The sequence below is a fragment of the Ambystoma mexicanum genome, chromosome 2p, assembly GCF_040938575.1.
Source record: "Ambystoma mexicanum isolate Mex_15411 chromosome 2p, UKY_AmexF1_1, whole genome shotgun sequence".
Classification (NCBI taxonomy): domain Eukaryota; kingdom Metazoa; phylum Chordata; class Amphibia; order Caudata; family Ambystomatidae; genus Ambystoma; species Ambystoma mexicanum.
Window position 1 is genome coordinate 153,329,009 of NC_090923.1, and position 27,001 is coordinate 153,356,009.

The 27,001-nt window shown below is 42.9% G+C and overlaps 1 protein-coding gene across 2 annotated transcripts in view; it reads left to right on the forward strand.

Annotated features, from left to right (window-relative positions):
• LOC138566297 (netrin-4-like) overlaps positions 1-27,001 on the forward strand; it is a 429,115-nt gene that overhangs the window by 301,326 nt on the left and 100,788 nt on the right. For both annotated transcript variants that reach the window (XM_069643402.1, XM_069643401.1), the window contains 2 exons: positions 19,648-19,861; positions 20,985-21,121. In XM_069643402.1, coding sequence (XP_069499503.1) covers positions 19,648-19,861; positions 20,985-21,121 — 351 coding nt within the window. The remainder of the gene's footprint in view (positions 1-19,647; positions 19,862-20,984; positions 21,122-27,001) is intronic.

A 27,001-nucleotide genomic window follows, 5' to 3' on the forward strand; every position in this document is an offset into this window, starting at 1 on the left:
AGATTTCCCCAAACAGGTCTCTCAGGAAGGGAGAATTGCACCCTTGTTTCCATTTTATCTTGTTGTTATAGTCTATGTGCTGTTGGCAGTGTGGGTTACAGGTTTCCCCAAGTTGACATCTCGTAGATGAAGAATTGTACCCTTTTTGCCTTTTTACTTCTTTATGACCTCTTGCATGTTGGCAATGTGGGTTACAGGTTTCCCCAAGCGGACATCTTATAAATGGAGTATTGTGCCCTTTTTGCACTCTTGCTTCTTCGGGATAGCCTCTTGGCTGTTGGCAATGTGGGTTAAAGGATTCCCCAAGGTGACGTTTCATCAAATTGAGAATTGCACCCTTTTACTTCTTATTCTATTTGCTTGATATTCAAAATTTACTGATTCTAGAAAACGTTTCACTCAGGGCACCCCGGGGGTTACCTTCTCTCGCAGGCCAACTCACTGGCATTGTTTGGCATCTCTGTGTTGCTTCTTGCTGATGCGGTGGACCCTCATCGGATCCGTAATCTGATTGATAGCTCTTCCATACCCGCCACCACCTGCACGGCCCTTCTCTTGAGCCCTGCTGTTCCAGCTTGGTCACAGCATCCTCTGGCACCTCCAGGAAACTTGCATCAGGTTGGGAGCATGTCTCTCACACAGCTGGCTGGGCTTCTCCCCCTGCTGCTAACCATTACCCTGCTTCCTGTTGCACGTACTATGCAAAACCCCATGCCTTCTCTTCCCGCAACTGTTTCTGCTGGAGTCCGTATCCTGCTGCAACCCCAACCACGTCAGTATCTTTCCAGACTGCTTCTACCTCTGCTGCTCCTTCTCTTCAACACTGCGGTGGTCAATGTTTCAGGTTTTTTTGTCCCGCTCAGGTGTCTTTCCTTCAAACAAATAGACCGCATATTAACTTCAGTCGCACCTTTGATCCTCGTTGATTTTTTGGTCCTTCTTCCTCACCCCAGTGTCACAGTCATTATGGATCTTGAAGGCCATAATGGGTTTGAGTCTTTTATGTCTATTAATTTCCATTTGATTGTTGAACTGGATGTTATCAGAGTTAGGAGATGTTATATGATTGATGTATGACTTAACATTATGGCTAGGATTTCTATCCAAGACAGAATCATGGCCATTAGAGGATATCACATCTGTTTCAGAAACTCCAACGGTATATAACTTATTCTGTCTAGGTAACTTTTCACAGACGGTTGTTTGGGTTTTCTCATGAGAGGGACTTGTGCAATGACAGCATGCCATCAGATATTTGGGAATTACAGGAATCTTATCCCCCCCAAGAAGTTGAATACTGTGTCCCTCCCAAAGGAGTCACCACTTCCCCCTGACTGCCATCTCCTCCCATGTGATCCTCTCTCATGATACCACCCCCAGAGTTAGGATCAGATAGCAGCTGCCTTCCCCTGGCCAAATGGGAGGAGATCTTAGGCGGGGGTTTAGGAAGGAAACCCCAAGAAGAAGAAGAAGCAGGGGAGAGTGGTGGCGTGACCCTGGAGGGGTAGACCGGATGGTCCAACAACTGCACCAAGACCATTGAAGCCTGAACACTGCAGAGTGACGGGGAGAAGCAAGATGCTAATGGAACGAAAAAGCAAGTTCTTTAGACATTGTGGGAAATACCGCTTCTGAAAAGAGGCCCGGCGACGCAAAACCCTGTGAAAGAAGGTAACGAGGACAGCAGGAGACACACTAAACATACAGTAGTGCATTCATCATGCAGCACTCAATCAGGCTCCCATGCATTCAGACCATTCACCCAAAACCAGGCACTCAAAACAACTCCCAGCCTTTCAGAGCACACACTGCATTCACTCCAGTTTCAGACAGGGCTGGCTCAGGCAGACCACAGATATTGTTACACACAACCAAAACCAGACACCAACAACACAGAATGTGACTGACTCCCCTTTCTATTTATTCAGGTCCCACCCTATTCATTCAGGCCCCACCCCTAGGGTGTACCTAAAACAAGCAGTCCCTCAGAAGGCTCCTACCAGTCTAGCAGGACCAGCCCCAGAGCCATATATGGTCCTTCCACCCAGCATCGAATCAGGGCAAGGGAGACAGAGCCAGGGCTTCTCAAGACTTGGAGAAACAGGAAGGGAAAGACAGGAAGCCAAGAGGCTTTCAGTTACCATATGGCCTTTGTTCAGGAATTCATTGATTTCAATGGCAGGGTCTGGGCGTTCCAAAATGGGGGAGACACTGAGCCACTGCCAAGTCAGCATGTAGCTGCCACCAGCTACATGCCCTGCTCTGTGGGGCAACATACAGGTGCCCAAAACACACTAGTGGTATCAAGGGGTACTCCTGCCCATTGGTGCAATAGGGGTAGCCCATGGATATTGTTCATTAAAAATAACAACTAAGAGCTGCATTGCCAGAGGTCCAGACTGGACTCCTGTGGCAGAAAAACACACATAGAAACACCATCTGTGGGCTAGGGGGACAAGGGTGAGGATGCATTGTCCTCCAAAGCATTTCTAGCAACAAATAGATATCTTTTTTTCTCACATTGGTATGGATATTGTCGGACCCCTTGAGCCATCAAAGCCAGGGAACAAGTTCATTCTCTTTATCGTAGACTACACTACAAGATACCCTGAAGCTTTTGCCCTATGGAATAACACATCCCAACAAATCTTAAAACATCTTATCCCATTTCTCTCTAAAGTTAGGTTCCCTAGAGAGATCTTAACAGACCAAGGGACTACTTTCATGTCACTCATAATGTCGGAAATTAAAGAAATACTGCAAATTAAGATATTCACAATATCTGTGCATCACACCCAAACAGATGAACTTTTTGAATGCCTCAATTAAACTTTGAAAAAAAATCTTAAAGAAGTTGGTAGAAGCGAGCAGAAAGAACTGGGACACCCTAATACGCTGGGCATCATTTGCAGTAAGGAAGTCACTGCAAGCCTCATTAGGCTATTCCCCCTATGAACTTCCTCATGGTAGGGAACCAAGTGATGTTCTTAACATGTTGAGAGAAATGTGGGAGGAGAGGGATGAAGCTGCCTTGCCCATGCCTCAAACCGCCCAACATCTTAAGTAGCATATGGCCATAGTAAAGCAAATAGTGAGTAAAAATCTACAACAAGCCCAGATAACCCAAAAAGCGCAATATGATACAACAGATTATGCAGCAATCCTTTTCAATAGGCCAAACTGTTCTAGTGTTATTGCCTAATTAAGATCAGAACATGTTATCGAAGTGGTTTGGGCCCTTTGAGAACATAGAAAAGAAAGACCCTATAATTATGTTGTCTCCCACCCTGATCGGACACAAAAGACCCAGTTGTATCACATCAATTTATGGAAAGAGTCGAGAGTAGATCCCGCTGAAAATACTTCAATAACTATGGCCACCATACTTACTGAAGTAGGTTGTGAGGACAGTCTAATTTTTTTTTAATTAAACCCTAGCCAAAAACAGGATGTTAGAGATCTTTTATCCCAGTTCTCTATTGTTTTTCATGAACAGCCAGGAAAGGTCAAATATTTTGTACATAAAATCAGGGCTCGCCCAGGAAGATTCCATGTGTTAAAATCATGGCAAAAATGGCTGTGGACACAAAATTCACGGCAAAAAGGCAGTGGTTTTGCCACCGCAATCCATGTAAAGGATGCGGTGGACACCCCTGCAACCCCCAGACCCATTATACCATTTAAGGAGAGTGGGGGACAACCCTGCAACCCACGCTCCCCTTAAATGGTGTAATGGGGTACGCCTTTAAAAGGTCAAACCACAGTATTTTTTCCGCAATTTTTTTGTACAGGTGACATTTTTGCCGCGATTTTATCACTGCATACCCCCAGGAAAGGGGGTATATTTGAAACTATATAGGATTCCTGAATCCTGCAAAGAAATAAGCCTCAGAGAAGTGAAAAATATGTAAGAGGCAGATGTCAATGAACCCTCTGAGAGCATCTGGTCATCGCCAATAGTCCTGGCAGTCAAACCTGATCAATCATGGAGATTTTATATACATTTTCGACAAGTGAATTCCAACTCACAGTTTGATAACTACCTGATGCCTAGAATCGATGACTTACTAGATAAACTTGGTCAAGCCTGTTAAATTTACACAATTGATCTCACCAAGGGCTATTGGCAGGTCCATCTCAACCCTGATGATAGGGAGGAAACTGCATTTTCAAATTCTCGGGGGTTGTTTCAATTTAAAGTGCTACCCTTCAGTTTGCACGATGCACCCACCACCTTTCAGCACCTGATGGATCGAGAGTTGCAAAATGTTTCCCATTTCTGCGGTGCATATCTTGATGAAAACTTGATCCACAGCAAAACATGGAAAGAATACCTTTTTCATTTGTATGAGACAGGCTGGACTAACCGCGAATCCTAAGAAATGTCATCTAGCGCAGCCCGCTGTTAAATACTTGGGGTTCTGCGTAGGTAACGGGTGGGTACAACCTCAAGTAGAGAAGGTCAAAGCTGTGAAACTCACAACCAAACCAAAAACTAAAAGAGAGCTCCTTGCATTATGGGATTTACAGATAATATGCTCTAAAATCCATTTTGTGTAGTGAGCCTGTCCTTAAAGTTCCTGATTTTAATAAGGAATTTATTCTTCAAATGGACACCTCTAAAGTAGGTATTGGGGCCTTTCACTCACAGGAATATGAAGGAATAGAACGTCCTGTCCTCTACATTAGTATAAAATGATTCACGAGAGAGCAGAATTATGCAACCATCGAGTTGGAGGCTTTAGCCATTAAGTGGGCCACAATCTACTTCAAATATTAATTAATGGGGCGAAAGATAACTTTTATCACAGATAACCCCTTATGTGGTTTAGTATCTTACACAGCCCCTCCAGGATTTTGCGGCATGAAATGGGAAATTTTGCAGCATGAAATGGGAAACTTTGCAGGACAAACCTTTATTTATGGGGGCATTTTTGCAACACAATTTCTATTGACTGGAGGGTGCAATAGTGGTACATTGCAGGAAAGTGGCCGTGTGCAAGGCTCCAATGGAGCCAGGGTGTCCTTATATCTATCTTTTGTATCAATTTAATAGGATGAGTCCTAGATGTCTCTGGCTTGGCAGAACAGTGTTTGTTTTGGCTACGTTTTTTGGTTTAATGTACTTGCCTATTTAATATTAACGTTATTAATCATTATCAGATGTAGTGCTGAAAATATTCCCCTTCTATGTTCTCCAATCCCCCAAACACCCACACACCTCTCTCACCCAAAGCACCTCACACGTCTCACCAGTTCCCCATCACAACTTGTGTTTTCGAACCTCACGCTCAGTCATACACATACTCTGTCACACTGCCAAGTCACAATGTGCGCTCTCCGGTCCCTGCCAAACTCCAAATCATACTCCCAACTCACACCTTACACTCCCCAATTCCTCCTGCAGTATACAGTCCTTCATTCATGCGTGCTACCTCTGCATCTTGCATCCTTTCCCCCATTCTATCACACTCTTCCCTCATCCTTTCTCCCAATCTGCAGCTTACTGCCTCTTTCCGGCCAACCCCTCTCTGCTTTTGGCCCACTAACACCCCTGAGCTCAATCTCCTTCCACTTTCTTACCTCCGCTCCCTCTCTGATTTCTGGCCCACCGCCCCACTGCATCCGCTCTGCTCTCTTGCCCACCGCTTCCCGGTCTGAACCCAATGCTCCCTCTGATCTCCCTTTGCTTTCTTGCCTACCACCCACAGCTCACCCCTCTCTCACCCTCTCTCTCCTTTCTCTCACATATTGTGACATTTTTTTTTATTTTTGAAAACTGTAGATTTTGGCCCAGATCCTCACAAAATGGGGCATCCAAAAATAGAGCAGAGCATGTGCTGTTTTTAGATAACCCATTTTTGGAAATGAGCAGGCCACCTTATTCTCAAAGGGGACCTGTGCATTTCCACAGGGCTGAGCTGTATGCAAATGATGCGCTGGCCAGCCGCCTTGAATACGTTTGTGTTGGAAGTGCTCTCCCGACAATGGTCTACAGGCTCGCAATGGAGTTTACCATGACTGGTCCTTAAGGGTCCTGTCACTGTAAAATGCAACCCAAAAAAACAAATTTCTATCCCATTTGGGGAACAGAAATGCAAGAGTCAGCAGCTGGCACACTTAAAATAATTATTTAAAAAGAAAAAAAAGTATTGCATGAGTCAGTAGGGGTCAGTAAAGACCCTGCAATGCAGTGGCACCCCTCGTGCACCTATTCAAATTGAGCGCATAGGGTTGCCTACAATTTCTGCACATTTAAAAGCGCTTCTTGTTTGTCAATTTGTGGTACGCTTTTAAATGCGCAGAAACCCTGCCTGATTTGCGCACAGGGGTGAAAAAGGACATCTGAATGGACGCATATAAGAAGCCTCCATGTCCTTTATGGATTGGACTGCTCTTTTTTTTGCGCAAGTGATGAGACATTCTCTCCTTGATTTTTTTTATTTGTTTTGCAAAAACAGCCATTTTTGTGGGTGTTTTTGCAAAACTTATGTTTTTTGCGCTTTTTAAAAAAAACTGCAGTTTTTCGCAGCATTTTGCGGGATCGCAAAATCACTATAGGCTGGAGGGTCTGCATTACAAGATTCAAATGCTTGCACCATGCAGTGGTTCCTTGATCTTTAACCCTATTGTTTTCATGTTGAACACCGGAAAGGGATAGAGCAGGGGAATGTTGTTTTCCTAAGCAGATTTCCCATCTGTGAATAAAGGGAAGCCAAACTCATAAGGGTATGTGACGAATCGCAGGAATTGGTCACTTCTCCCCAGGGGGAGCCTTTCCTTGTGAGACTAGGGAGGTGAGCCCTCTATACAATATTCCTCCTAAGGGTGGCGGTAAGCAGAACCTCACAGTGAAAGACACCTCCTTGAGGGACAGGGACTCCCTTTCCATAGAGGAAGGCCCTAAAGCCCAGTTCTCTAACACCATGACATAAAATCACCAAGCCAGACCAACGTTTGTTATTGTCATGCAGAATCCAAGTTTCCTCTTGAAAAACAACCCTTCACAAACACTATAAAGAAGAAGTGGCGGAAGAGTAATAAGGATTAGAATAATGAACAGAGAATGCAGAACATCCATCCATCAGGCAGAGTGGAGGGACTTCAACCCTCTGCTGGGGAGGACCCAGCAACCTATAATACAAACAGTGGAAGCACTCCACATAGAATCAGACAGGGAAGGCGCACGTGAGCTTCAAATCAGTCAAGTCATTCCCACATCCCAGTCACGCCTTGGCTGCGCTGTGGGAATTACCAAACCTCTGTCGTGAGAAGGAAGAAGATGCTGCTGGCTAGAGACCTCAAAGGAGACCGGGGTTGTCGAGCAGAGGGGAAAGAAACCCCTCTAGAAGAAGTAGTAGCTGAGAGCTGCGGCGTCACCCTGCAGGGGTGGACCGGAGGGTCCGACAAGAGCACAAAGACCGTTGAAGACTGGACACTGCGGAGCCCCGGGGAGAAGCAAGACGCTAACGGAATGAGAAAGCAAGTCGTTTGAAAGTTGTGGAAAGTCCCGCTCCTAAAAAGTGGCCCAGCAAAACAAAAACATTGTGAAAGACGGTAACAGCAACAGCAGGAAACCCGGGAGGGATTACGGCAATAGAGAGTGCAGCCATCCTACTTGTTGCAGTACTTGACCAGAAGTCAAAAAATACTCTGACACTCTGCCTACTCATCCCAGTGTTCGAACAGGAGATGAAAAAAGGTAAGAATACTCTGGGACTCAGCATACTCGTCCCAGTAGTCAAACAGAAGTTAAGAAGAGCAACGATTACTCTAGGATTCAGCATTCTCGTCCCAGTATTCAACCCAAAGTTAAGAAGAGTAAAAAATACCCTTGGACTCAGGCTACTCAACACAGCAAGTGGCCACAGAGTAAGACTGGCCACATAAAAGAAAGTGAGTCAGAAGGAGGAGAATGACATGCATTTTCTAATACACCAATCAGTGAAGAAACCGAAAACTTCAAGAACAAGAAGGATACGAAGACGGAGGCATTCCTCTAGTGGAACTAGGAAGAGAAAGACTTTTAGAGACACTAAAGAGAGACTTTTTCCCAGGATTCCTAATGCTCACAAGGCTAAAGCGGAGAGGCCTAACCAGAAAGTAAGTAAGGGAAAGAGAGAATTGGAAAAGTTCCTTACAGGAACGACATCAGTTACTTAAAGATATTGCTAAAAAATATCTGAAACTTATATATCAAAAACCAAGGAAGAACATCAGGAAGCTGAAAAAGCCTTTCCAAGAGAAGAGAGTAACTCTTCTGGTTTTCGGTTGTTTTTGCATAGTGACAGGGACAGAATAGCTTGGGCAGAGGATACACCCTTTACTTTTGGACTTCATTACAGACGACAAGCACCGTAGTTAGTTAGGTGAGGTAGGGATAGTAAGGCATTTTTTCCTATTTAAATAAAAAAGGGTAAAACGACAAACATTGGTCTGCCTCTTCCTTTTGACTTAAATTTCAGAATTACAAGAATATTCTGAATTCGGAGACATCCTTATTTTTTGCTACTGCACGCATAACAGAGTTATTAAAATATGCAAATGTATGCATAATTGTTGCATTGTAATAAATCCTATGTATATGTATGTGATCCGTTTTTTCCAACTGAATCTAAATTTGTTCCTAGTTTTTTTAAATCAGAATAAGGATACCAAAGTTACCATTAAAAATGTATTTCACCTGGTCAATTTAAATGCATTTCTTTCTGGCGGACATGTTCCCCTCTAATGTATCGTTAATTACATATGTGGATTGTGCCTTGAAGAAACATAACCATCTGCTGTGATGACGTTCAGGGGAACAAAGGGATGATTTTAATAGGCTGTTTAACTGAACAAATATGTTCTTAATTAGGTCTTATTGCTCTGCCAATGTCGGGGTTGGGCGTCTGTGCTTCTTTAAATTCCAGAGACACATCAATCTATTCCTTGGGGTGTGATATTAGATAACAAATATAAGACTCTGATCCTTGAATTAATTCGGACTTGTTTTTATCACAGTTTGAAAACAGACCTCTGGTCGCAAGTAAACACTGCTTGGAACATTAAGTGTTCATGGCCTTGATACAAGTGATGGATAGTGAATCTGTACATTACTTTTTTCAAGAAAGCTGGTGCTTCCAGAAACATACAGATCACAACCTAGGTGCAGAGAATGGCAAAGCTTTACAAGATATACACTACATGAAAGAGAAATATGTCATTTAAACCGTTTTACCTACTGTGGCAATCAAACAATAGGTTGCTCTGTTCATAAATATACTCAACCTCTCATGTGATTTGTATCACATTTCTGTGTTTCATTTCCTTGTAGAGTACTAAAATTCAAGGGGCACAGTTCTGCATGTTCATTTTCACATGGCAAAAAACATGCAAATATTTTTTTTAATTCCCTATTTCTTTCGTTAAGGCATTCACCTAGCATGTTTTATGAATATTCTATATAGGCTGTGTGAAAACACATCTCTGGTTTCCCTCCTTCCCTCCGGTCTGCTCATCAGTTCGCTTGCATCAGTTCTTGCCATCAGGGCTCGACGGGATTTCAGCATTAGTTCCAGTAGGTGCTGGTCGACTGCTTTGTGGGTGGTTGTGTCTCTTCTTTGTCCAGCGGGCCCGAACATCTCTGGCTCCTGGCCTTGTTGAAGGCAGTATTGCTCTGCGAACTATCTCGCTCCTCTGCTCTCCCCGCCATCTGTGTGGTGTTGCTTCCTGGCTCTGCCACGAAGTGGGGCATTCCCTCCTGTTTGTTACTCCACAGGCTTGCATCTCTCTCTCTCGCCATTGGTGTCGGTCTCACAGAACCTTTATGTTTCTCCCTGAAGGAGGAGGGGGCAAATCATTGGTCCTGCGCTTCATACAGGGATGGCAACAGTCAAGGGTCAGAAACCACACCAGCCATTTCTCTAGGGATACATACACAGTTGTCTGTTGCGATCCCCATATAGTGAATAAAGATGTTCGCTTCATGAGACAAGGGAGGGTGACATGGATCCCTTTTAACAGATTTCCTGTCATCTAAGGTGGGGTCATCTCCCAGTGAGAGCCCTCTTGCTCTGTCCCCTAGGCGGTGTTAATCTTACCAGGCTCACCTCACTAGTCACACAGGGTGTGGCTCCCCATTGAGGAGAGGGGACAGGATCTGTCACAGCTGTTGAAAATTAATTACTTGATATTTCAGTGTAAAGCCAAACTGAGTTTGCATTTAATGGAGAGCATTCTATTCAATTGCATAATATTTTACAAAATATATACACACATGAACAGAAGCAGAAGATATGACTACAGACTCCAAATGGAAAAGACCCTCCCCATGTCATTAAGGACATCTCTTATATCGGGTTCACGCACAACAGGATAAACACAATGCTCAATATGGCCATATGCAAAAGAAACACAAAACACAAGAAAGTAAAGAAAATGGAAACACATGTGGAAACTGTGCAAACTGATATTTTACACCCTATTTGGGAAACCAATGTACCACTATGACACAGAAAACATCCAGACATGTGGCAGCAAAGATGGACATTTCACGTCTCGGACAAATGAAACAGAACTAACTGATAAAACATTCTAATTTAAAGTTTGGGAAGCTCAACATCAATAGTTGTCAAAGTGACACTTGTAATTAGTGATGTAGTGTGAGATCAGATTTTTCTTTGTTGTTGCCTTGGCTTTAATTATAAATGGGGGCGTAGTTTATTTGTACCAACTGCTTGCAGTAACCTTAATTTTGGAAAGTCTACTGACACCTGGAATAGTAAATAGGTGCATCAGCTGACCAGGCAAATGAAACAGGATGTTCAACCTCCAGATTCCCAGAGCTTAGTGTCGTACATACCCATATCTCCTGCCCGCAATTAATGCCCGAGCCTCCCTTAAACCCATAGCTGCTTCCCACAACCCATACCTCATCCTCCCACATTCCTATCCCATCCCCCAATAGAGTCTAGTCTTTCTACAGTTCCTGATGAAAGATGTCGGTGGTGCAGGTTGAACTGATGTTCTACTATTCATCATCTCTAGCACACAAGCCTGTCTGCCTGCTTATGCAAAATGTATGAGTATACGACAAGCCGACAAGCCGCCAAGGACATGGGCGCAGCTGTTGTGGGCTGGTGATGGCAGTGGAGGGCTCTACATGCAACAGCTACCAGCTACTTCAATGCAGGCATAGTCCATTGCTTACTGAATGGTAAAGGAGGAAGGATAGCTCAGGCGCAACACATTTGTCTTGGAAGTAAGACAACGCAGCAACACAGATTCGAATCCCGATCCCGTGCTTAGCGACCACTCGTTGGTATTAAGCGCGTTATAAATGAACAAGTATAATTATATCACTTTGGCGCTTCATGGTTTAAGGAGACAAGAGCAAGGATTAAAGAAACAAGGCACTGTGCAAATGCTTTAAGTATTGCCCCACTTCCTTTCCAGAATACATAGATTTTGGTGATCGGAAATCTTTAAAGTTTTAAAGTTTTATGAAGGTTGTCAGCAAGGGAGGGGAGACGGACTCTGACTGCCCCTTGAGCCAGTCATGCATTCCCTTCTGAAATCTTGTGGCTTCTCCCTGATTAAACATATCAAGTTTGCACAGTTTCCTCATATATATATTTATATATATATATATAGGTAGTGGCTGTGTAGTTATGGTTAAGTTGCTGTTTCCATAGGAAGAGCACGTTTTGGGTGGCTTATAACTTTGCTCTCCCTGGACGAATCCTCACCAAACTTTGCAAAACTTTGCAAAAAAAGTATATGGCCCACACAATTTTTTTGCAAAGTTTGATGAGGTTTGGTCCAGGGGGGGCAAAGTTGTAGGGGGGGTCCGAAAACGTCTTTTTTTCCCACAGACTGAATAGGAAAAAATATTTGCTCACACCTACAGCCCAAACCGCTGGACGGATTTTCACCAAATTTGCAGCAGGAGCAGTGTCTTGGCCCCGAAAGCATGCTTTTCTAAATTTGGTGAAAATCCATCCAGTAGTTTTTTTAAAAATGACCAAAAAGTAGGTCACAAAAATGTAGTGCTATCTATGTCCGCTCTGCGGACACACTTCCCTGTTCGATCCGCGGACAGGGTCCTGATTGGCTAAGCACCCCGCGTCATGTCCGCGGACATGACGCGTGTTCGCTGATTGGATGGTGAAGAGCGTGGAGAGAGTCAGATTTTTTTGAACGCCCGCCCCTTGTATCCGTGGACATCCCAGTGACAAATGGTGGGGAAATACAATTTTGGCAAGTGTGTTGGCGTGTAAGACTGTTTGGGGAGGGTGGGGGAATAAGAGATGGGTCAAATGTTGTATTGATTTAAGTGGCAGGCACCCCTGTTGGGTTCGATGTGTCCGCGGACAGCCGTGCTGTCCTTAATGTCCGTAATCGATCAAAATGGGGTGTCCTAAGGGCACGGTACCTGTCCGTACTGTTCGCAGGCAAGTTGAAACTGTTCTAAGAACACACCTGGTGTCCGGGATGTCCGTAAGTAAGCAAAACTGGGGGTGTCCTAAGGACACTATACCTGTCCGTACTGTTCGCAGGCAAGTTGAAACTGTTCTAAGAACACACCCGGTGTCCGGGATGTCCATAAGTAAGCAAAACTGGGGGTCTCCTAAGGACACTATACCTGTCCGTACTGTTCGCAGGCAAGTTGAAACTGTTCTAAGAACACACCCGGTGTCCGGGATGTCTGTAAGTAAGCAAAACTGGGGGAGTCATAAGGACACTATACCTGTCCGTACTGTTCGCAGGCAAGTTGGAACTGTTCTAAGAACACGCACGGTGTCCGGGATATCCGTAATCAGGCAGAATGTGGGTGTTCTAAGGACACGATACCTATCCGTGCTGTCCGCAGGCATGTTGAAACTGTTCCAAGAACACTTGCGTTGTCCGCGGACATAAAAAATGCCCATATTGCATAGTTAAAATGTTTGATTCTATGGGTGTGATCTATGGGTGTGATATGCTGCGGGGGTTGTGGCCAGAGCCTAGAGTCTTGGGTGCATGGCCTTATTTGTGATGTCATCTTTGATGTCCTGGGCGTTAGTCTTAGCAGTGCCCGGTGGTGGCGCGAGTTAAGGTTGCTTAGCTTCCCATAACTGGTGAATTTCAGGGGTTTTTCGATTTTACTTGTAACCATAACATCCTTTTAACAATGTTTTTTTACTGAATTTCATAGGTTTTTATTAGTGCAACTTAACCATAACGTCCCTTTAACAAAGTTTTTTTATTGAATATATATATATGTATATACATATATATATATAGTCTCGGGAGGATAGCTCAGGAGCAACGTGCTCGTCTTGGAAGCAAAATGACACAGAGCACCACAGGTTCGATCCCCAGGTCCACGTTTAGAAACCTCTGGGTATTAAGTGCCTTATAAATAACCTATCATAGCATATCATGGGAAATGTTGTGAGTACACGAGTTGTCAAGATGTGACATTTACAGTGTACAACTTTATTTACTATGCAATACGGAAGAGAGTACGATTTTTTTAATTCCAAATTTACCCATGGAAACATAATAACACAAGCATGAACGGTGTGGCAACGTAAATTCCTTGTAAAAAAAATAGGGTGATGACATTTTATATTATTTTATACTGTGTATATTGATGTTTTTATGTTTTATGTGAGTAGGCTTTATACATGCCAGTTAACATTTGAAATTAATGAACTGCTACAATAACTTGAAAGTCGTTGTGTCAAGGCGGCTGAATTCGCCCCTCCTTTTTAGGATCTTAAGATTTCAAGAAAGACTCAGAGCGAAGATGAAATTGGACTTTTAATATTTATAATATGGATTTTTGAGTTGTATGGAAATATTTATTCATTGACTTGTGTACTGCTTTTATGGCCTATTGGCCGAACTAAAGTGAGATGATGGTGATGAGAAGCTGACAAGAGTAGGTGGTTCCACATGCCACATTCCACAACATGGTGGTGTTCTTAACAGTTGGCATACCCATAAGTAGTATTAAAAATGCAGAGTTATGGCAGGAGGGAATAGCTTTCTCTTTCAATAAACCAATTAGCACAACGTTTTGCGTTTTTAACAGTTTGTGGTGGTATCTGTGTTATGGTTCCCTTGGGAACCAGAGATGGTGAATTTAGCACTAGGCTCATGATCAAGATGGACTTCGCATGGGAGGAGGACTTGTATTTATACGTATAACTGATAGACCAAGTCCTATAGTGCAAGTTATGCAATCATTGGGGAAAAGTTCTCAATTTGAAGCCCGATTGGCAGCATGTGTGTCTTTGCCTGAAACCAGACATGAGAACAAGATTTGCAGACAAGAGTAGAAAATAGTTTATAATGTTAATCTTTTTATCCCTTCTTTGATATCTAAGTGAAATGTCACAGAACATTATCCTTTGCCGGACTCTTGAGTGTGTGTGGGGAGTTACTCAGGGGGTCAGGCCCACCACACTACGTGATGTAGGTGAGTATACCCTGGTCTTTCCCACAGGACGCAGATGGACCGGCATGGATTGTCACATCAGCCCTGTGTCCCCTTTTAGAGGGACTATTTAAAACAAGCCCTTTTCATATGGCTGTGCAGCAGTATTGTGACTTCCAGACTTTGAAAATCATAACAAAAATAGTGGCCCCTCAGATGCTCACCAGAGCATATCCCTGCTGAATCTGCTCACCATTCCTGGTGTGTGCAAGGACAAGAAACCAAGATGGCAGGCCAGTCTGGTATAGGCTCTAGCTAAAGAGCCTTGAAAACCCTGGGAAGTCAATTTTACACACCTAGACTAGTTATCCACTCGCCCACTCTCCAATCCCCAGAGAGAACCAATTATGCTTTCCAATTGCCATGCAACAGGTTAAAACTAGCCATAAGGGAAGTCAATTTTACACACCTAGACTAGTTATCCACTCGCCCACTCTCCAATCCCCAGAGAGAACCAATTATGCTTTCCAATTGCCATGCAACAGGTTAAAACTAGCCATAAGGGAAGTCAATTTTACACACCTAGACTATTTATCCACTCGCCCAATCTCCAATCCCCAGAGAGAACCAATTATGCTTTCCAATTGCCATGCAACAGGTTAAAACTAGCCATAAGGGAAGTCAATTTTACACACCTAGACTAGTTATCCACTCGCCCACTCTCCAATCCCCAGAGAGAACCAATTATGCTTTCCAATTGCCATGCAACAGGTTAAAACTAGCCATAAGGGAAGTCAATTTTACACACCTAGACTAGTTATCCACTCGCCCACTCTCCAATCCCCAGAGAGAACCAATTATGCTTTCCAATTGCCATGCAACAGGTTAAAACCAGCCATAAGGGACACAACACGCATGCATATAAGCCAGGGGATAGAAAGCATTGATATAAGCATTTTGTGTCACGGAGAAGCGAGTGGTGTAGAGGCAGAAGTGGTTAAATATTGAAAGGCGTAGGAAAAGGCAGGGTAGAGAAGGAGGCGCATGTGCAGAAGGAGGTAGAGGTGCAGGAGGTGTTGGAGGATCAGAGAGACACTAAGCTGCTGGCCGGAGGTAGAGGTGAAGAAGGAGGGGAGAAAACAGACGAGGTTGGAAGAGGAGAATACAAGGGAGTGGATGAACAGAAGAGGTTGGAGGAGGGGAAGCGTGAAGAGGAAGGGAGGGAGCAGGTGAAGATGGAAAAGTGAAGCTTGAGGAGAAGGGGAGAACAGAAGAGGTTCCTGGTGGTGAACGTCAAGGAGAATGGGTGAGTGCAGAAGAGGTTGGAGGAGGTGAACAACGAGGAAGAGAGAGGGAAAAAGATGTTGGAGGAGAAGAAGAAGCGGATCCAAAAGCGGAGCCAGGTAAAACATCTGAAGAGAGGAAAATGGAGATGGAGGAAGGAGTGAACGTTGCAAGAGGGAGAAGAAGCAGGAACTCAGAAAGGAAAATGGTGAGAAATCCCAGGGAGGTATAGAGCCATTACCATTCAGAGAGAAAGTCAACACAAGCCTATCCATTATCTGAGAGAAGTCGGAGAAGGAACAGGCATGAAGTGATTGAGGAGATTCGATGATAGCCACTTTGAGAGCTAGCGGTGATGCTCATTGACAGGCATGAGTAAGCATTGATAACGTGAGGAGGGAAGCATGACAGGATAAGTCATTGGACTCTGAGACAGGGAGGTGAGTTGGAGCTTCCTACAGTTCCTCAAAGTCCTCCTCATTCACCTTATCTTGGAGAGACAGTGGAATCTGCTTAAAAAACAAGCCTCTAGCTTCAGCAAGAGTACCTAAAATAGCACCGCGATCTATCCAGCCAGTGGCCTATCACTGGGTTTCTTTATCAGAAAAGTCTGGAGGAATATAAGTGGCACCAGAGAGAGACCCCGGCTACTTCTACCAGAGGCATTGTTTTGTGGAACAGTGTAAACAACTGTCTCCAAACCTGTCTCACAGATGTTCCCAAGGGGTGACCCGAGGAACTATATTCCTGGTGGAAAGATTCACGATGGTCACAGGACGACTTTTAGGTACTTGCAGATTGAGATAACGAGTTGTACAAGAGGGGACCCCTGGTAGACCCTTATTAATAACATGCCATCCATGCCATGCCAACATGTTCTAATGAACTGTCCTAAATTACTAACAACTTATTTGACCATTATATAACTGTGAGTACATAGCTACTACAGCCTTTTGGCGTAGCACTATTAACTCAACACACATCAATTCTTTTTGGCTATGCACAATGTATGGTTATCTATCGAGAGCCTATTGGAAATATCCATTTGAATTGATTTCCTTGAATGGGTAAAATTATCCCTCGGTAGTAGGTTCTATACCTTTATTCTCACTGGAAAGTAATGAATAACAGCTATCTACCATTTGTTATTGGAAAATAAGATCATGCCTCTGCTTTGCTTTTCTTGAATATGAGTAAGTGAAACTTGTATATGTTTTAAGTGCGATTTAATTTGAGTGTATTGTTGCCTATCATGTAGATAGGTGTTGTACAATTGTTGTACCTGTACATATTTTGTAACTATGACCTGCTTTTCTTTTTACCTTTTACTTATTGTAAATAGTAAATTCTTATGTTTTGTAAATTGCTTTGTTATTTTGTGTACATTACTTTTGAAATTGTTTTATTTAGTATATTTTATTTGTCATGTTTAAAGTCTAATTATAGACTATAACACATTAATAATCAAATAAATAAAAATAACATGCCATCCTGATCGTAGACTAACTTATTTACAAGAAGGATGAATTATTGGTGAATGGCAGAATTTCCAGTTAGATGCATCCCCCGGCATGTACTCGTTTGTTTGTCTGCCAGTAAGAAATGGTCCTTTCCATTTTATTCCCATCCCCAGTTACTGAGACACACAAATGAAAAACCCTATCTTTTAAAACATATTCATACGTCGGGTGGTGTTTCCCAGTGTATTCCTGATTCAACCGCACACATTTCCATAACAATATGCATGCGTAAGACAAAGCTTTCAAGGATACATGTATTAATATTGATATTGCAGCCATTTATTTTTAAGAGTGGATTTGCATATATACACATTTTGACTGGAAATTTGGTGGTGCTGTAAAATTCTGGTGGTAAATCCGTTACTTAGACTTTTTTGCAGAAACAGAATTACTACCAGTTTACTGCACCACCAAGCTATGAGTGTGTTATTAAAGTGGAGGATTTACCTCCAGCCAAATGCTGTGGCATCTGTCATAATTCCTCCAAATCCCTAATGGAGTCCAATGGACTCCATGAGTGGGTACTAACACTGAAAAACCCTCACTCATAATCTGGCAATAATTGTGCCATACCGGCTGTTGACATTGGTAATAGAGCTTGGCATTAATTGACATTAATTCCGATGGTATTGCCGCCAAACTCATAATGCAGCCAATTGTTAATAGGGACTACCATTTAGAGGAGTAGATTCAGACCAGCTAGACGTGCAATTCATACAAATGTTTATTAAAGTCTATGAATCAATGCCACAATTTACATCTTAACTGTTCCCATGCAGTATCTGTTGGGGATTTTTCAATTCAATGCATGGCGCTGCAGCTCCGAGGTAAGTTCTTGTTTGGAGTTTCATCTTAGCGTGGAACTTAGCCATTAACCTCCATGAGGTTATATAGAAGACTCAGAAATGCACATAGCTTGTGACCAATGACGTGTTTAGCCATGAAGATGGATTCATATCCCAAAACGCATTGGCTATAGGACACTTAGTCCAAATGTGCACTGACTTTAATGAAGCAATAAAATGACTGAGTCATAAAACAATGTTTATGGCTGATGAAATTTAATTATAAGCAACATTATATTGAAATGTTTTGAATTTTCACAGACATTTTGCCTCAAACTGTTATCAGGACACAAAGGGAGTGCTTGGTAGGTTCAGGGGAAACTTAAAACCTTTTGTGTGTATTACTGATATCCTTGGGCCAAGGGTTTTATTTACATCATTTGTACATTACAGAATGTTCTATTAGCTGAGGTATTAAAGCATTTCAACAACCGAGTGGTGCCCACTCTCTACCAATTTTTGTTATTTCAATTCAACTCATCAATTTCCACAGGAAATCTTAATCTTCTATTGTGATGCAGAAATTGTTCCAAGAACTATATAGAAGAACGTATCTCTTTAAGTTTCACTGTTTACTTTAAAATTCCACCTTACCCACATTAATTTTCCCAAGTGTGGCATTTATTCCCTTTAAGTTAAAATTCCAACAACATGCTCAACCATGTGTAATACTGTTAATTATTGCGACATAATATTAATATTTTTGGTAAATTTGGATTCATACCAAAACAAACGTAAAGGCCCAAAATAATTAATGAACTAGATCACAGGCCTCTGAAAACTTAAATGCACAAAGCATGTACCTATGAGTTGAGGAATTATTTCAATATATGTTGTTGAACAGTGGACATTTTAAATAAATACTAGTGACTAAAAGAACAAAGAATTGTTGCTTTTTGAATTAAGAAATACAAACACATAACATTGAAAATATACAGGTCCTGAAGAAGCACTTATCTTGTGCATACATAACAAGCAGCATGTGTGAGAAGAATGTGTATATCATTTGCAGGCTCATCTACTAAACACATTTAGGTTGGCAAGTTGTTTGTTTTTCTTTTTCCATATTTGAAAATGCAACAGGAAAAATACGCTGAGCATTTGATTAAATGTATGTAGTTATAAAAATCAATATATTTATTTTTTACTGACAAATCTACATTTTCCTGATTTCATAATGTGTGTTATACTGTTTATTGACAATCATATGACGATTGCGATGTGGTACCAATGTATTCAGCAATACAACAGCGCTTCAGAAACTTTCATTTTTGGTTGATAAACATTCTTTGAATTTCTCGAAAATATTTTTGGGGACGAATAGCGAATGAGAGGGATCCAGATAAACTTAGTTTTCCCTCTAAGTTTCTTCCTTGACAGAGAAATTAACGCTCCTATTTTATATGTGGAAATGAATGCCCTCGCCACCAGCTTCATCATCCTAAAGTGGTGGAACTCTCTGCAGTGCACACAGTGTGGACATGCTGTGGGAAGGTTGAAGGGTGAAACCTAACAGAGGATAACATGGGATTGTTAGACGGTGTGTAATAATTATAGATATGTTTCACCAATGTTCAATTTTCTCTTCCAGCTTGCTCCTGCCACCCTCTGGGCGCTACAAATGCAACCTTCAACCCAGGCTTGAAGTGCCACCCTAAGACGGGATTCTGTTTCTGCAAACCCGGTGTGGCAGGCCCACATTGTGACAGATGCATGATGGGATACTGGGGGTTTGGAGAACACGGCTGCCGCCCCTGTGATTGCTCCCGCAGCTGTGATCTGTACACTGGCAAGTGCCTTGACAGGTAAAAGCGGACAATGGTTAAGGTTGCAGATAGGTTATGACAACTATATTCTATACTTTTACATGTCTGATTGCCCACCTCCATGTTGTTTGCTCCTTGCTCCCTTTTATTGATCCCCCGCGATCGGCTTCAATCACCGTGACTTTCTCCCTGTGACTTGTAAAGTGTTCCGTTGCGTCCCAAAGCTAGGTATGCGCACAATAAATAACATAATAATAACAAGAATAATAATAATATAAATCTCAGGAGCCATTATTAAATATTATTACTGGTTATAAAATGTGACTGGGCCCGTCTCCCCACAGAATAGCACAATCCAAGAGGATTTCAAAATAACACATAATATGCAAATATTCTCCAATGTATGCAGGCACAGACATTTTCTCATGCCTATGGGTGGGTATTATGAAACCCTGACTGGATTCTTGTATTGTCAGTGTGGATAAGCCCAACTCTATTTTAGAACAATTCTATGCAGTATGTAAACTATAACAGTTCTATGTGATTACATCAAAAAGAATTTATAAAATACGATTATGTTGAATTTTGTTTTTTCTCTAATTCGATTTGGTTGCAAATCTCAACCACCCACCCCCCGCACTCCCGGCATCCTCTCCCCAAACACCCCTATATTTATTATAACGATTACCCAACCCCCCACATACATTTGTGACTAGATTCGTTACAGGAAATTCAACAAATTGGAATCCGACCAATTCTTCTGTGTTGTAATCTTCCTATCCCAACTATAACACACCTATTCTATTATCCTGAGTAGCCGTTGGACAAATCTGCAAAGTTCCTAAACTAAGCATGCACAAACAAACACATGACATTTCAATACTAAAACATTATTTATTATATTCTGTACATCAATATATTGCAAGGATTATGAAAAAATGCAGTGTTTAGTGAATTTTCTGGATCTCAACTGCATTGCAAGAAGAGCATTTTTGCAGATCCCAATAGACTTTCTTTAAAGGATGATGCTGAATCATTAGAAATAGACCCGCATTCAATCTAAGAAGAGATCTCCAGTCACTAGTGGATCACACAGGTCTCATTTGAGTAAACAAAGCACATCCACCTACTTCTATTCTAAATCTGTTCTCTCCTGATACAGCTTCGACAACCACCATGTTTTAAATATTCCCATTGGAGGACGGATTCCTGACCTCATTGAGATTCCAGCCAATGACAGCAAAGATGACTGGATCCAGTGGAACGGCGAGCAGGGATTTTCAGCACTGAGACATCCAGGTATCATCTCACAACCCATTAAGGACATTTCAAACTCTGAGATCTAGAAGTGTGCATTGCAGATATTTGACCCCTCTCCATGTTTTGAGTCACTCAATGGTGGGCCACTTATGCCAACACATATCCTAAATCTTCATGCGAATTCCTAGCAGCTATATCATGTGTAAAATACCACTTTTGTTACGGTGGGATGTCAAACGTACTCCTAGAATATTTGTTGTGAATCCGTTACCCCTTAATGTATATCATTTTCGGGTGTGAAAGTTATATCCGCACGTAGATGCACAGCATGTTTGGCATACATATGCATAAACTATTATTCTTAATGAAATGGTATTTTCAAATAATAGTGCAGAGCCCTGAAGTTGAAAAGTAAATGGCAGGAGCCTGGGCACCCCCAGGAAAGGCCATCTGTGTTCAGTCAAAGTGAGTCCCTATACTTATAATGGGATGTCTGGAAATGTTGTACACTGCCCCCCTGATCCCCCAACTCTCTGGGAAAATCAAAAGTCTAATCCCGTGACAGGAGGTGCCTTAACAATAGTACTTCTGAGGAGAGAGCCTAGTCACAATAAGTGGATGCTTAAACCGCTAGGTAACACAAGAATGCTGGTTCCCCTGGGTCGAGTCTGTTGGACCATTAATGATCCGACACTTGATCTGCATATAGTGGGATCCAATCTGCACGTTGACTTGGACGATCTTGAAATAAGATTCAATTTATAACATCTAGGCCAGTGGCAGCCTCAGCCCATCAACAATAACCATTAATCAAGTGTTGAAGCTCGAGCTATAGGACAATCCTGGTGTAGATGATGCTTTGGATGTCGTTGGGGAACCAGAAATATCAAGTCCATGTTAGTGCCCTGGACTGGATGGTGCAGGAGGGGTGACCAAACTGGCATGTTTGGGTAGGAATAGGTTATACTTGATGTGGATTTGTAGGTTTATTTCTTGATTTATCTGCCAGTGAGTTGTGCCACTAAATCACCCACCAAATGGATGCCACCAAAGCTACAAACCTTCTCTTGTTGACCAGAAAGGATATACCATTAGTTTGTGTTTTCTGGATTTTATTCAAGGCAGGGTGTCAACATCCAGTCTGATGATGAAACATACGCTTAAGCAAAGTTGGAGAGATCATGATTTTGTTCATCGATATCCGCAGGCCAATCCCAGTTGTGTGCAGGTGACCTCTAATTCTACAAGAGACATTACCTACTGGGAAGGCGGCAGTATTCAAAGGTGCCAGAGTATACCAAGGGGAGCATACTGAGACGTGGACATTGGCAGAAGCCCACGTGAGACAGCCCTCCAGCCTGTGGAACAATTAAGCAGAGCTGGAGAGGGAGTGTTAAGATCTTATGCTATGGGTGGGGGCAGGGGGTTCTCCAGGGCATCTAATTCAAAGCTGCTTTGCAGGCCAGTCATTGACGGATGGCTCTGACACAGGTGCACCCCCTTCATTCTGCAGACATAAGAGCTAAAGAGCAGTTGTCCCATAGACAGTGGTGGGTCTCCCATAAGGGACAATAGGGTGGTGCCACCCCAAGCCCCCCTACCTCACAACTTCGATTTATCTTCAGGACCATCCAGGACATCAAGCATCCTGAAGGGCTCATCACCCCTTCCTCTACCTGTCTGAGCAACATTTGAGACACACTGCGTTGACTCTTTTAAGCGGAGGTGTGGGGGGCCTTGTGCCATGTTAAATGTCAGAGCTGAACTGTTTGAGGAAATGAGAGATAGCATTAGTGTTGTATGTGAGGACAAATGAGAGATTGTATCCACTGCTGTAACATAATTGATTATTTATGGAAACAGCAATTTCTTAAGTTATGACAATCTTATAACACATTCTAACAGAGTAAAATACAATAAGAATTAGGAAAGAACGTGCATTCCATTTAATTTTAGCTATAGAAATAACAAGTATGTAATGTGTAGAAACACAAAATCAGAACAAATAAATATGAATGGATAATTATAATAAATGATCAGTGTGCAAAAGTTAGAGTCATTTTAGCAACATTAAGGTTAAGTATGTGCCAATCTGAGTGACGCTTGTGATATGTTTGGGATGAAATTAGGGATATTTTGGATGTAAACTACTGATGTACTGGGGGTATGCTGACGAAAGCCAAGGGGCATTTTATGTTCAATTTGTATGTGTCAAAGTGAGGGCAGTATGCTCTTTGAGGTCTTGACATCCCAGAATGACTCTTGCATAATACAGACTTGAATTACAGGGAATGGATCATGGTATTTCTATATCCTTCTTAAACATACAGATGAACATGTCTCTGGTTGCAAGAAAAGTAGTACACAGGCTCCGCGCAATAGCAACCGTGAGGTTATGGTTAAGTTGGACTCCGTGTAGGAAGAGTACTTTTTTGATGGCTTATAATGTCGGTGCCAATTGACGTATCTGCCCACAAAATACTGCCCCAACTCTAAATGTTTTGGGAACTTTTTGTGAGGCTTATTCAAAGGGGAGAACAGTGTTATGGAGGTCGCCAAACGCATGCTTTCCTATTCATTTTCCATAGTCAAATATTCTACATAGCGGCCGTTGCCCCCCAGGTTAGAGATTTTCGGGAAAAAGAAGACGTATTACATCCCTGCCAATCAGGATTTTGGCCAGGCATGAGCATTTAATCAGTGCTGGTGGCAGTCATCGACGATTTGATAAGGATTGCTGACAGGTCACAGACCTCGGTTCTGATACTGCTACACCTGTCAGAAGCGTTCAATACGATCGATCATTTCCTCCTTTGCAAACGCCTGGAAGAGAGTGGTTTCTCGGGTGCAGCACTGCTTTGGCTAAAATAATTTCTTTCTAGCTGGTGCCAGACAGTGGGGGTCATTACGAGAACGGCGGTAGGGGGTTAACGGCACTGGTAAGGATGCCGGTGCCGTTAACCTCCTACGGCCGCATTCCGAGGTCCCTTAGCGGGTCCCACTAGGGCCGGCTGGTTTACCAGCCGCCCTTAGCGGGACCCGTTAAGGGACCAGGGAGCTAATAACGGGGCCGACACCACGGACCTGGACACGGGTTTGGAGGCAGCCATGGTGCTATTAGCCTCCTTTCAAGGCAGAAGAAGTCCTGGTCTGTTAATATATACATAAAACCGTTGATGGACATAATTCAGTCATTTGGTTGTTCATTTTGCTCTTACGCAGATGATACACAACTGGTTTTTCGTACTGAGCAAGATCTGACAATAATTGCTTCAGATATCAGAAACTGTCTTTTTGCAATTGACCAATGGATGAACCAGAATTGGCTCAAACTAAACGGGGACAAGACTGGAGTTTTGGTCAATGGTCCCCCAGCTGCGAAAATACTCTGGACCTTGGAAGGTTGGCCCTTGGAGCTCTGCCCCCTCCCTGTGCCGGTTGCCTCTGTAATAAATGTAGGTATTAAAATCACAGAATCGCTGGACCTGACTCTTCAAGTGAGCGTTAGATGCTGTGGGGGTCATCTGAAATTGAAACTCCTGCAGAAAGTACTTCCTTTTCTACCGCAGGAATTTTAGGCCCCATTGATTTCGGCTTCCATCTCAGGGACAATAGATTATTGTAATGCCACACTACTAGCACAGCCGAAATATCGCATACACGTTTGCAGATCTTGCAAAATTCAGCGCTAAGACTTGCAACCAATTCATCCAGATGGACTCATGCCTCCATTTTGTTATAAAAATTGCACTGGCTCCCTGTCAAGGCCAAAATACATTTTAAGACCTTATGCATGGTTCACAAGGCCAGTTATGACACAGGTGCTAAATACCTCCAGGCAAATCTCTGTACGTAGAGGCCTTTGCGAGCACTGCACTCAGCGGATAAATTACTTTTGACGTCCCCTCATTTAATTAAAAGTACAATGATTGGCCGTGCTTTTTCAGTACCAGTTCCAAAACTTTGGAATAGCCTCCCGCTGATGTTGCGGGCTGCAGAAAGCTATCCAGTCTTTAGGAAAGATTTCAAATCATTTCTGTTTACAAATTAGGGCTAAGCATCAGGTAGTCTGGGATGGACCATCGGTTCACGAGACATCGCTGCTCAGTACTCTGTTCTTGCTTTTCGTTTAGCGCCATCAAGGCGCTGACAGCTGCAGGTAGGCAAGCACAGAATCTACGTAGATTTAACCAAACTGATGCGTTATAAGTCTGGCCCAAAGTAGATCAAAGTCCGAAATGCACCACAAAGACTAGGTGAAGGGCATCCCACAGTTCCGAACCAGCAACTGAAAAGGCCCTTTATAGAGGCACATTATAGAGGAAGCAAACTGAATTTTAAGAAAATGCTCTTAAGAATCTCTTTTGTGCCTGTCAGGTTATCCTGGCCACGCCTAGCTCATGTTGTAGTGCTTCTCCAGGCGCTGCTGGCGACAACCCAGTCTATTTTCCTCCGAAATATATTCTGTGTGACCTCGAGACATATACAGGAGGTGAACCCACAAATCTCACTTCCATGTAAAACTTCCATCTGGGTGTTAGCCTTCAGTAATGAGCAGGGACGTCATTTCATCAAAATGCCAGGGGTAGCGGAAGTGACGTCAGATAACTCTTGACATCTGATGACATCACATGAAGTGATGTCATTTGACCCCACCCTGAAGTGACATCATGGAAAGTGATAGAACACGACCTTTCACCCCTTTATTCAGTCTAGCAATTATTGTATAGAATTCCAGAAAGACACATTATTTGTTATTCCTATTCTTTCTTATTTAGGGTCACTGCTCAAAGTTTTACACTTGTGGTACCCCCCTGTTTTTTTGGTTAAGAGGCCTCAACAAAAATGTCAGCCACTTCAGAAACAAAGAGCCACATGGCACTGGTCACAGCCCAGGAGCTTCAATGTAAAAAAAAAGTAAATAAATATAAATACAAACTTTTTTTATCTTTTTTTTAGGGGTAGCAAGAGAGACCTCAAGGGTTGCACGTGTGACCCCTGGCAACCCTCAAATGACGTCCCTGGTACTGAGAGGCATGTATCCAACCTCCTTCCCCCAAAGAGATGATGCAAGCATAAAGGTCTCCTAAAGCTTACTGCAGCCATCTTCATGAGTGCACCTCGCTTCGGTTATCAGAGCACACCAGTCCCAGATCTCTATAAAATGGAACCACCTGTATTGTTTCATTATTGATACTCCATCTGCTCAGTGCCCCGCCTATAATCTTTACCATTGTCCCTTAAAAAAATTCCTCTGTGCATGAAAGGCCTTGCTGCAGGCCCCCAGCTGTTAGAAAAGTGAAAAGGAGACCAGAATTCCCAAGTGACCATACAGAGAGGTACCGTAAGCATTACATGGTGGTAGTCGAGTTATGGTTGTATTATAAAGGTATTGGCACAGTAATGGTTGCTTTAGAAACGATTACTTGTAAAGGTGTTTGGTTTGGTTTTCTTGCCCTGGAACCATAATGTCCCTTTTGGAACGTATTTTCACTGAAAAAACACTGGGGTAGATCCTTTAGAAATGCCCCGGTCGCCCCTAAACCACCTCTAGAGGTCACTGGTGATAGCCAATATCTATTGTGCCCAGAGCATGGTTTTCAGGCTGACCCAGTCGCCACGTTTCCCCTATTACAGGCCCGTAGGCCACCAGAAGTAACCAGTGGCCTACAGAACTCACGACCAGAAATGTCACATTTTATTTTAGAAAAATGTCATCCCTCTGGGGCCCGCTTGCCCACCTTAGCATGGAGTGAATGTCTACAGCCCATCAACATGCCCTTTCTGGGGGCCTGTAGGCCAGTTGTGGCATGCAGTCCCACTTGTTTGCCGCATGCCCTGTGGAAAAATGTGCCTCTTTTTGCAATTTTCGGGGGCATATGGTGCGCTTTTGAGGCTTTTGCGGCACCTCTCGTCCTC